Raw genomic sequence first — 12,584 nt, forward strand, 5'->3', positions numbered from 1 at the left:
TAAAGGGACAAATTTTGGCTCTATCAGTGTTATTACACAAGAGGCTCGCTGAGCTTCCTGATATGCAGTCTTTTGTTCAGGCTCTGTCTAGAATCAGGCCTGTGTTTAGACATTCTGCTCCTCCTTGGAGATTGAATTAGTTCTTCAAGTTTTGCAGAGGACTCTGTTTGAGCCCATGCATTCGGTTGACATTAAGTTACTGTCTTGGAAGGTTCTTTTTCTATTGGCTGTTGCTTCGGCACGCAGAGTCTCTGAGATGGTGGCCTTGCAATGTGAGTCTCCTTACCTAGTTTTTCATGCTGATAAGGCTGTTCTTCGAACTGGGTTGAGTTTTCTCCCTAAGGTTGTGTCTGATCTTACATCAATCAGGAGATTGTGGTTCCTTCTTTGTGTCCTAATCCTTCTTCTTCGAAGGAGCGATTACTTCATAATTTGGATGTCTATTCTGGGAAGCGCAGAGGGCAGAAGGCTTCTTCCACTTCCCTATCTTTTTGGTTGAGGAGCATCATCCGCTTAGCATATGAAGCAGCGGGACATAAGCCTCCTCAGAGCATTACGGTTCATTCAACTAGAGCTGTGGCTTCTTCTTGGGCCTTCAAAAATGAGGCCTCTATGGAGCAGATTTGTAGGGCTGCTACCTGGTCCTCCTTACATACTTCTTCAAAGTTTTATAAGTTTGACGTTTTTGCTTCGGCTGAAGCAGATTTTGTGAAAAAGGTTTTACAGGCTGTGGTGCCCTCAGAATAGGGTCCGCTTTTTTTTACCCTCCCGTTTTCCTTCAGTGTCCTCTAGAGCTCAGGTATATGTTTCCCACAAGTAAGGAATGAAGCCGTGGACTCTCCTCATATTAAGATGGAAAACATAAATTATGCTTACTGGATAATTTCCTTTCCATCTGTATGAGGAGAGTCCACGGCCCCCGCCCGTTTTCTCCGTTGGGCAGACCTAAATTTTTGTTATTCTTCTGGCACCTTTTATACTCTGATATTTTTCCTACTGTTCCTTGTTCCCTCAGCAGAATGACTGGGGGATGAGGGGAGTGGGAGAGGTATTTAAGCCTTTGGCTGGGTTTTTTTTTGCCTCCTCCTGGTGGCCAGGTTCTGTATTCCCACAAATAAGGAATGAAGCCGTGGACTCTCCTCATACAGATGGAAAGGAAACATAATTTATGTTTTTATCATAAAATGTGCTTTGTTCTAGATGTGAACAATGACTTCGACTTTTCACTGACTCACCCGAGACCTGAATTGACAGAACAGTATGGACAACACAGGGAACTTGAGGCGGGGACTTCCCTATCACCCGGAGATCCCCCTGCTACTCTCTCCCCCCTTTGTCCCTCCCTGCCCCCTCGGGGCCCTACATTATCCACACCATCCACAACATCTGAATCATATATACCGTTTGCATTATTTATGTTGTTACTAAGTGACCTATTGTTACAACTTAGGGGGATATACCACATGTGTGTGAATATATATCTGTTTCGGATTAATCTGCCGGACCGCCCAGGCGGCAGATCCAAAGACATTCCATTTCACCCTCTCCCACTACCCCGACATGGGGTGACCCAGCTACGGCCATTTCTAGGACAATGGGGTGAACTGCCATTGTGAGTTATTATAAGACTGTGTAACATAAATACCTCGGGGCTGGCGGACCGGCCCCCAGCTGGGGACTTTCTTCTATCTATCTTCTCCCCTCCGCTACGGCCACTGGGAGCCGAGAAGGCACACCTTCACTGTTTATTGTTCATTCTGTGATGCTTTAAGATGTTGTAATTTCTTTACCTCTTAATAAAAAATTTTGAAAACCAAAAAAAAAAAAGTGCTTTGTTCTCTTGGTATTCTTTGTTAAAAGCTAAACCTAGGTAGGCTCATATACTAATTTCTAAGCTGTTGAAGGCCGCAGTTTGACAGTTTTTTACAGCACTAGTTAATTTGTGCTATGCAGATAAACATTGTGCTCACTCCCGCGGAGTTATTTATGAGTCAGCACTGATTGGCTAAAATTTAAGTTTGCAATGGGGGTATGGTGTTTAGGAGTTAATATTGTAGCTAGGTAATTTGTGATGGAGGTTGTGCCGGTTTAGGGGTAATAGTATAGTTTAGTGCAACTTTTTCCTCCACCCAAACTCTTAACACAAACTTTCAAATCACATATAAATTGAGCGTAAAAGGCAATTGCGTTTGAGGAATCACATTTACTTTCAACCTGTATTATGAGCGGACTTTTGTGCTCGACTGGGCCTATTCAAAGAATAGGGAGCACAAATTATCTCAGATTGGCGCAAACGAACTAGCAGTAATTTAAACACCGCTCCACTTGTAATACTCAGTTGAACACAAAAAACACTGCAACGTCACAATCATGTTTGTGCTTCTCACGCCCTTGAAGGCCACCTCTTATCTCAGGGTATTTTGACAGTTTTTACAGCTAGCCAGCACTAGTTCATGTGTGCCATAGATAACATTGTGTTCACTCCCATGGAGTTATAGAGGATTCAGCAGATTAGTTAAAATGACAGTCTGTTAAAAGCACTTAGTTAAAGGACAGTGTACAGAAGCAAGATATAAGGTAATCACTTAGGTAAAAAGTGTATTAAAGGGACAGTCTACACCAGAATTGTTATTGTTTGAAAAGATAGATAATCCCTTTATTACCAATTCCCCAGTTTTGTATAACCAACACAGTTATATAAATACACTTTTTACCTCTGTGATTACCTTGTATCTAAGCCTCTGCAAACTGCCCCCTTATTTCAGTTCTTTTGACAGACATCCATTTTAGCCAATCAGAGCTGGCTCACTGGAACTCCACGTGCATGAGCCCAGTGTTATCTATATGACACACGTGAACTAACACCCTCTAGTGGTGAAAAACTGTCAAAATGCCCTGAGAGAAGAGGCAGCCTTTAAGGGCTTCGAAATTAGCATATGAACCTCCTAAGTTTAGCTTTCAGCTAAGAATACAAAGAGAACAAAGCAAAATTGGTGATAAAAGTAAATTGGAAAATTGTTTAAAATTACATTCTCTATCTGAATCATGAAAGTTTATTTTGGACTAGACTGTCCCTTTAATATAACTGTGTTAGTTATGTAAAACTGGGGAATGGCTAATAAAGGGATTATCTATATTTTTAAACAAACATTTTTAAGCAGACTGTCCCTTTAAAAGTGAGCAAATATTAGAGTACACTGTCCATTTATGTCACAGAGAGCAGCAAGAGTGATTATTATTAATATTATATATTTATCATTCAGTTAAAGGGACACTAAACCCATTTTTTTAATGATTCAGACAGAGCATGCAATCTTAAGCAATTTTCTAATTTACTCCTATTATTCATTTTTTGTTGTTCTTTTGCTATCTTTATTTAAAAAGCAGAAATGTGATGCATAGGAGCCGGCCCATTTTTAGTTGAAAACCTGGGTTATGCTTGGTTATTGGTGGGTAAATATCAGCCTCCAATAAACAAGCGCTATCCATGGTGCTGAGCCTAAAATGGACTGGCTGCTAAGATTTAAATTCATAATTTTCAAATAAAGATAGCAAGAGAACAAAGAAAAGTTGATAATAGGAGTAAATTAGAAAGTTGATTAAAATTGCATGCTCTATCTGAATCATGAAAGAAAAAATTTGGGTTCTGTGTCCCTTTAAAGGGACATTAAACACTTTGAGATGGTAATATAAAATGATAAATTGTATATAATAAAACAGCTCTGCAATATACTTTCATTATTTATTTTGTCCTCTTTGCCTGTAATTCCATTCTGAAATTGTGAGCTTTTCAGTTCCTGTTAGAAATGGAAGTGCAGAACACTGTTAAATCCAGCACAACCATTGGCTGCACACTCTAATGACCTATGTATAACTGTCCCTAATTGGCCACAGCAGAGAAGGTAACACAAGTTACAACATGGCAGCTCCCAGTGTTTTATAGACACTAAAACTTTACACTTATTTTGTCACTTTTTAAACAACTAATGAAACTTTAAAAAATACATCTACATGTTAGTCATGGATTAATCTTTTCTTTGAATTCATCATTCTATCTAGCATGTATTTAGTGTTTAATGTCCCTTTAAGACCACCTGTTTTAAAGAATGTTTTTCTTTGCTGGCCCTTTTAAACAAATTGAATACATTTGATATCAGTATAACAGGTAACAAACCTGTTAGTGCCGATATGGAGAACCACTGAATCAGTATTTTTTCCTATCATTTCCTCCATTTAATCTCTTATGTGCTACACATTTTAATGAGGTTTTTCCATCAAGGTGATACAAAAGATTGTCAATATAAAATTTTATATTTACATGTTTTAGTGCAGATATATATAATCAAGCTACAAATATTTTGTAATACATTCCACAGAGATGCTCAAGTCAAGATTATGGAAAATACAGTGACTAATGCCGAAAAATACTTCGGACAGCTCTGCACCGTTCTGGCGTCGCACACCCGCAAGACCGCTAAATTAAGAGACAAAGGAGATCAACTGGTCAAAACACTTCTTGACTTTGCAAACACAGAAAACCCTGAGCTGAGAAGTGCCATAAAAAACATGGCAGAGGAGTTGGCCAAAATACAGGACTACAGGCACGCACAGGTGAGACGGACATTGCTATCTACTATGGGGGGGGGGAGCTCCATTTTTTTTGGTGTAACTTTTCTCTTCAGAAATAGCTCATACATAGTTATTTAAAACTGATAGCCTGGTGATGTCAGCTGTGTAGATCGTCAATCTATTATAAACTAAATAAAATGATAGAACATAGATCAATTTATTTTTGTGCTTAGTCTCCCCTACTACAACAACATATATAGATGCAGCATTAAACACTTACAGAAAATAAATTTATTTGTTCCTGACCTCAGTTTGCCCTATGTTCTTAAAAATGAATTACTGATCCACACTGAGAATTCTGACACACTGTGAGACCCACCGAGTGCTCCTGATTGGCTGATCTGCATGTAGGAGCAGGTGGGAGGAGCCATTGCATACATTTATTTTCTATATTTATTTTGTAAAACTAAAGGTCCACTTAAATCTGTTACATGGTGTATTTAATCCATAAAATTATTTTCTCTATTTATAAAAAATATTTATTTTGTTTACCTTCAAGGACAACTATAGTGATAAAATAAAATGTTATAATTGTTAGAACATGTAATTTTATCATTAGTTATGCTGCAATGATACGTGTTGCGTTAATCCAATCAGCAGAGCTAGTTGTCCGACCCAGCTAACAAATTAGAGCATGCCATTTTAGCACTATAATAATGTCCCTTTAATTATTTAGCACATAGGATCTGTAAATGAGGGTAATCATGAGAAATTTTTCTGAACCACCCATAAAATTAATAATACAGTAAGAAAAAAGTACTGTAAATAGAATTAAAAGATAAAATAAAAGCACTATGTAATACATTTTTTGATATAAAATGTATTACCATCATAGAAGGGTCATTAAAGTAAAAATTAATGATCAGATACAGCAAGTCATTTTAAGAGACTTTTCAATTTACTTCTATTATTAAAAGTATTTTGTTTGCTTGGTATCCATTGTTAAAAAGCATACTTAGCCAGACCGAATGTTATTTGATCTCCAAAAATTATTGAACACATTCATCTGGTCAAGTAAAAGACCACGAATAGCAACCACGACTCTCTACTGCCCTAAGGAACTACGAGGCACAGAATCTCACACAATATAGACTCTAGTCTCTTTTTACACCAGAATAGTCGACTGGTGTAAGCATGCGACCAGCAAAGAATGGGTCTTATTAGAACATGCATTAGCTAACAACACTCAACTGGGGCAGGGGGGGGGGGGGCTGTTGGCTCCCCCCCAAAAAAAAAATCAGAGACAACTTTCCTCCAACACATCAACATCCACCAAAGAAACATTTAATCTTTGGGATAAATTCATTAGACAACATATCCATATTTCTACCTCTTCTCCCAAATAACACAATTTGTGGCAAACAAACACATCCTTCCCCCTTAACAGCATTCTACCTAAACCGAACTTACCTAACATAAACACCTCTATGCCTATACATAGACTACTCCAAGATGGTAAGTTGAAATCCCACACTGACATCATTACCCTACTCGGCCAACGATTTGAGAACTGGTTTGCCTACCAGCAATTATTACATTATATAGCAACTCACCCATTCAAGCCCCAAATGAACCACCCACTGACAAACTTTGAGAACCTATGCATACAACCTCAGCCCAACAAAGGCATCCTTTCCTTAATCCATAAAGAAATCTTACAAGCTTACTCCACATCACTCTCTTCTTTTGTGAATAAATGGTAAATTGAAGCTGGTTGCTCTCTTAACAAGCAAGATTGGCTACATATCTTTGCAAATATGAGTAAATCTTTGTCTTTTATCTCAACGCTAGAAATGAATATTAAATTCATGACTAAATGGTATTACACACCAGCGTGACTACACCTTTTATTTCCTAATACACCAGCTGAATGCTGGAGAGGCTGCCCGGACTTGGGTACCCCACTACACATATGGTGGTCTTGCCTGACGGCTTAAAACTTTTGTCCCACAGTAAAAAAAGATAGAGGTTTTATTAAACTTCCCCACACCCCTTGATATGTGGATCTTTCTCTTCAACTGTTTTCCCAAAATCAAATGCAAACTAAGACTCACACTGCTAATAATAATGGTTAATACAGCAAAAAAGAATAATCCCACTAAACTGAAAAAAAAAACAAGAACTACCTCCCATATCAGATTGGAGAAATAAGGTGTCACACATGCTCCAACTAGAAAAATATCACTACACACAAACTAATCAGATAGACACCTATCACTCTATATGTTTCCTATGGGAGGAATAATTGAATAAGTGAACCATAGCTAATACACTAATTTCCCTCATAATTAACCCAGGGTTACCCACCTCTGTTTCCCTTATTACAATGCTAACTTTAATTCTAATTACACCCTACTTTATTTTATCTGCATACATCTACAGAATGTTTAGCAATCACGGCATTCCTTCCACTTTTAAAAATGTGCGATGGTACCTCCACTTATTTGTCACCTACACGCTATGTTTCCTGCACCTTGTTATGTTATGTTATGATTATGTTTAAGTTTACGAGCTCATTTTTCATGAAGTATTTCCTGATTTTGTATTGTAAACTTTTTAAATCATCAATAAAACTTTGAAAAAAAAAAAGCATACTTAGGTATAAATAACTTCGGGCTAAATTACAAGTGGCACGCTATATTTATAACTAGTCAGGTTGCGTTTCTTTTTCCAAGTTTCAAAAAAAGTATTCTTTTTGTGCTAGCGGTAACCCAAATTGCGCTTAAAGTCGAAAATTGCTATTGTGTTTTCGCATTCCCCCATAGAAATCAATGGAGCAAAAAAACACGCACTCTCTTGCGCAAACAACATGACATTCTCATTAGCCCAAACCTGACATGAAAATATTAATATTTAACTTTCTGATGTTCTTTACATAACGGAATATGTTCTAATTATTAATAAATAAATATTTTATTTTGTACATATATCTGATGTTTTTTAAAACAAATATATATTTATACATACATATATATATATATATATAATTATATATAGGTATAGATATATACAGACATATATAGGAATATCTATTTAAAAATGCATAGAACATATTCTACTATGTACAGAACATTGGAATGCAAAACATTTACGGTAAATACATAGTTAAACATATATATACATACAAATACATCTTAAAAAATGTATCTGTATGTATCTCTATGTTAAAGTACTTTGGTGGCTTTCTCTATGTTAAAGTACTTTGGCGGCTTTTTTTTTTCTTCTAACACCCAAGATCTCAAATCTTTGAGCCCTTATAACTTTTTTTTGCGCAAATTTATTTTTTATTAATTTTTATTAGTCAGTGTTATTATAAGTGTAACTGTACTTTGTAATGTATTTAGCTGAACTTGTAATATCAGTGCAATTAAAATGCTCGCAAAAACACACTATAGCTTTCGCAAAACCATTTGTGCCCCACTTGTAATCTAGTCTTAAAGTATATATACATGCTCTCAATATGTTTTTCAGACAACAGCTTAACAGTTACGTGACTACAGTGTTTTTTAATTATTGTGATGTATTAAAGGGACACTCAAGTCAAAATTAAACTTTAATGATTCAGATAGAGCATGCAGTTTTAAACAAGTTTACAATTTACTTTCATTAACAAAATGTGCAGTCTTTTTATATTTAAACTTTTTGAGTCACCAGCTTCTACTGAGCATGTGCAATAATTCACAAAATATGTTTATGCAATAGTAATTGTCTGATGGCTGTCACATGATAAAGGAGGAACGGAAATAGACATAACTTTGAAATTTGTCAGAGAAAAATCTACTTCTTATTTGAAGTTCAGACCAAGGGGGATATTTATCAAAGTGTCAACTGAAAATACGCTTGAATCCCGCATCGTATTTGTCGCGAGATTGATCCGCCGTAGTTATCAAAGCGTCAAGATCGTCAAATGTTGAAATTTGTGACAAAATATACGCGCCCGCAATCTCAATCCGACGCAGATCGATGCTTGCATCATTACAGATGTTTCAAATTCAGATTCGACTCTATTTGACCCTTTTCCAAATGTATTAAACATTTAACAGGTACACTCGCGTCTATTCCAACGCAGCGTACGTAGTTTTCAATCCACCACCCTTGAGGCCACGGATGCCATAGAACTCAATGGGAGTCTGAAAACACAGAAAGCTTATGTTCGATGCTGCAAGAGAATGAAGTAAATTAGAAACTCTATTAAAAGTGTATACCCTTTCTAAATCAAACAATATTATTGCTCCACATTTGGTACACTAGTAGATATAGGGATAAAAATGAAAAATACATGACTACTTATGGATTATGTTACAACTTTGTCTCTCATTACAAAGCAAGGGGACAATATTATTTCTCCAAATTTGTTGAAAAGTTTTGACCCAAACTTGTCGCTCTAATAGATATAGAGATAAAAATGAAATACACAACATAATATAGCTAACATTCAGCTAGATTACGAGTTTTGCGTTATGACTGAAAAAGCATCGTTATGCTTCATAACGCTACTTTTTCCTTAACCCTGCTATTATGAGCCTTGTAGGTATATGTGTACCGCACACCTTTTTGGCCGTCACGCAACGTCAGTTCCGCACCTTTTTTAATGGGACTTCCATAGTGCCGCTATTACGAGTTTGCCTGGGAGGCCAAAAAGTGAGTGGTACACCCTATACTGACAAGATCCGTATCCGCCATCTAAAGTCAGTAGTTATGAGTTTTACGTTACAAATCTGTACCATAAAACTCATAATTAAAGTGTTAAAAAGTACACTAACACCCATAAACTACCTACTAACCCCTAAACCGAGGCCCTCCCGCATCGCAAACACTAAAATAAAATTATTACCCCTAATCTGCCACTCTGGACATTGCCGCCACTAAATAAAATTATTAACCCCTAAACCGCCGTCCTTCTGCATTGCAAACACTATTTATCTGCCGTCCACCCACACCGCCGCTATAATAAACCTATTAACCGCTAAACTGCAAGCCCCTCACAACGAAATATACTAAAATAAATTATTAACCCCTAAACCTCTGACCTCCCACATCACTAACTCTACATAAATATATTAACCCCTAACCCTAATTCTAACCCTAACGTAACCCTACGCATAACACCCCCTAACTTAAATATAATTAAAATAAAGCTAAATAAACCTTACAATTATTACCTAAAGAATTCCTATTTAAAACTAAATACATACTTACCTGTAAAATAAAACCTAAGCTAGCTACAATATAACTAATAGTTATATTGTAGCTATCTTACTGCTAGATTACGAGTTTTGCGTTAAGGTAAAAAAGCAGCGTTATCAGGTCCTAACGCTGCTTTTTTATGCCCGCTGGTATTACAAGTCTTGCAGGTATAGGTGTACCGCACACTTTTTTGGCCTTACCGCCAATCAACTTACGTAAATTTTGTAAAGGCTTTTTTCTATGGGACTTCCATAGCGCCGGTATTACGAGTTTGTCCTGGGAGGCCAAAAAGTGAGTGGTACACCCTCTACCGCCAATATTCCTAACGCATTTTAAAGTCAGTAGTTATGAGTTTTACGCTACAAAGCTGTAGCATAAAACTCATAACTAAAGTGCTAAAAAGTACACTAACACCCATAAACTACCTATTAACCCCTAAACCGAGGCACTCCCACATCACAAACACTAAAATAAAATGATTAACCCCTAATCTGCCGCTCCTGACATCGCTGCCACTAGAATAAACATATTAACCCCTAAACCCCCGCACTCCCGCCTCACAAACACTAGTTAAATAATATTAACCCCTAATCTGCCACCCCTAACATCACCGCCACCTACATTATGCTTATTAACCCCTAATCTGCCGTCCCCAACGTCGCTGCCACTATTCTAAATTTATTAACCCTTTAAACCTAAGTCTAACCCTAATCCTAACACCCGCTAACTTAAATATAATTTAAATAAATCTAAATAAAATTACTATCTTTACCTAAATTATTCCTATTTAAAACTAAATACTTACCTATAAAATAAACCCTAAACTAGCTACAATATAACTAATAGTTACTTTGTAGCTAGCTTAGGGTTTATTTTTATTTTACAGGCAAGTTTGTATTTATTTTAACTAGGTAGAATAGTTACTAAATAGTTATTAACTATTTAATAACTACCTAGCTAAAATAAATACAAATTGACCTGTAAAATAAAACCTAACCTAAGTTACACTAACACCTAACACTACACTACAATTAAATAACTTACCTAAATTAAATACAATTAAATAAATTAAATACAATCAGCTAAATTAAAAAACAAACAAACACTAAATTACAGAAAATAAAAACAAATTACAAGATATTTAAACTAATTGCATCTAATCTAAGAGCCCTATCAAAATAAAAAAGCCCCCCAAAATAAAAAAAACCCTAGCCTAAACTAAACTATCAATAGCCCTTAAAAGGGCCTTTTGTGGGGCATTGCCCCAAAGAAATCAGCTCTTTTACCTGTAAAAAAAAAAAATACACACAACCCCCCCAACAGTAAAACCCACCACCCACACAACCAACCCCCCAAATAAAACCCTAACTAAAAAAAACCTAAGCTCCCCATTGCCCTGAAAAGGGCAAGTGGATGGGCATTGCCCTTTAAAGGGCATTTAGCTCTATTGCTGCCCAAAGCCCTAACCTAAAAATAAAACCCACCCAATACACCCTTAAAAAATCCTAACACTAACCCCCGAAGATCCACTTACCGGGAGAAGTCTTCATCCAAGCGGCAAGATGTCCTCAAGGAAGCCGACAGAAGTGGTCCTCCAGACGGGCAGAAGTGGTCCTCCAGATGGGCAGAAGTGGTCCTCCAGACGGGCAGAAGTGGTCCTCCAGACGGCATCTTCTATCTTCATCCTTCCGACGCAGAGCGGCTCCATCTTCAAGACATCCAGCGCAGAGAATCCTCTTCAATCAACGTCTTCTTACTGAATGAAGGTACCTTTAAATGACGTCATCCAAGATGGCGTCTCTTAGATTCCGATTGGCTGATAGAACAGCCAATAGAGTGCAAGCTCAATCCTATTGGCTGATTGCATCAGCCAATAGGATTTTTTTCAACCTTAATTCTGATTGGCTGATAGAATTCTTTCAGCCAATCGGAATCTAAGGGATGCCATCTTGGATGACGTCATTTAAAGGTACCTTTATTCGTCGGGTAGTCGTCGTTGGAAGAGGATGCTCTGCACCGGATGTCTTGAAGATGGACCCGCTCCGCGTCCAAAGGATGAAGATAGAAGATGCCGTCTGGGTGAAGTCTTCTGCCAGTCTGGAGGATCACTTCTGCCCGTCTGGAGGACCACTTCTGCCGGCTTCCTTGAGGATATCTTGCCGCTTGGATGAAGACTTCTCCCGGTAAGTGGATCTTCGGGGGTTAGTGTTAGGATTTTTAAGAGTGTATTGGGTGGGTTTTATTTTGAGGTTAGGGCTTTGGGCAGCAATAGAGCTAAATGCCCTTTTAAGGGCAATGCCCATCCAAATGCCCTTTTCAGGCCAATGGGAGCTTAGGTTTTTTAGTTAGGGTTTTATTTGGGGGGTTGGTTGTGTGGGTGGTGGGTTTTACTGTTTGGGGGGTTGTGTGTATTTTTTTTTACAGGAAAAAGAGCTGATTTCTTGGGGGCAATGCCCCGCAAAAGGCCTTTTTAAGGGCTATTGGTAGTTTAGGTTAGGCTAGGGTTTTTTTTATTTTGGGTGGGCTTTTTTATTTTGATAGGGCTATTAGATTAGGTGTAATTAGTTTAAAGATCTTGTAATTTGTTTTTTATTTTCTGTAATTTAGTGTTTGTTTGTTTTGTAATTTAGATAATTGTATTTAATTTAGCTAATTTATTTAATTGTAGTGTAGTGTTAGGTGTTAGTGTAACTTAGGTTAGGTTTTATTTTACAGGTAAATTTGTATTTATTTCAGCTAGGTAGTTATTAAATAGTTAATAACTATTT

General features: G+C 37.1%; 1 protein-coding gene across 1 annotated transcript in view; it reads left to right on the forward strand.

Moving 5' to 3' along the window:
• The window catches only part of CIBAR2 (CBY1 interacting BAR domain containing 2), a 160,838-nt gene that overhangs the window by 16,785 nt on the left and 131,469 nt on the right, over positions 1 to 12,584 (forward strand). Inside the window, exon 2 of the mRNA XM_053701073.1 lies at positions 4,377 to 4,611. Within this exon, the coding sequence (XP_053557048.1) occupies positions 4,377 to 4,611 (235 nt within the window). The remainder of the gene's footprint in view (positions 1 to 4,376; positions 4,612 to 12,584) is intronic.

This window comes from Bombina bombina, chromosome 1 (assembly GCF_027579735.1).
Source record: "Bombina bombina isolate aBomBom1 chromosome 1, aBomBom1.pri, whole genome shotgun sequence".
NCBI lineage: Eukaryota > Metazoa > Chordata > Amphibia > Anura > Bombinatoridae > Bombina > Bombina bombina.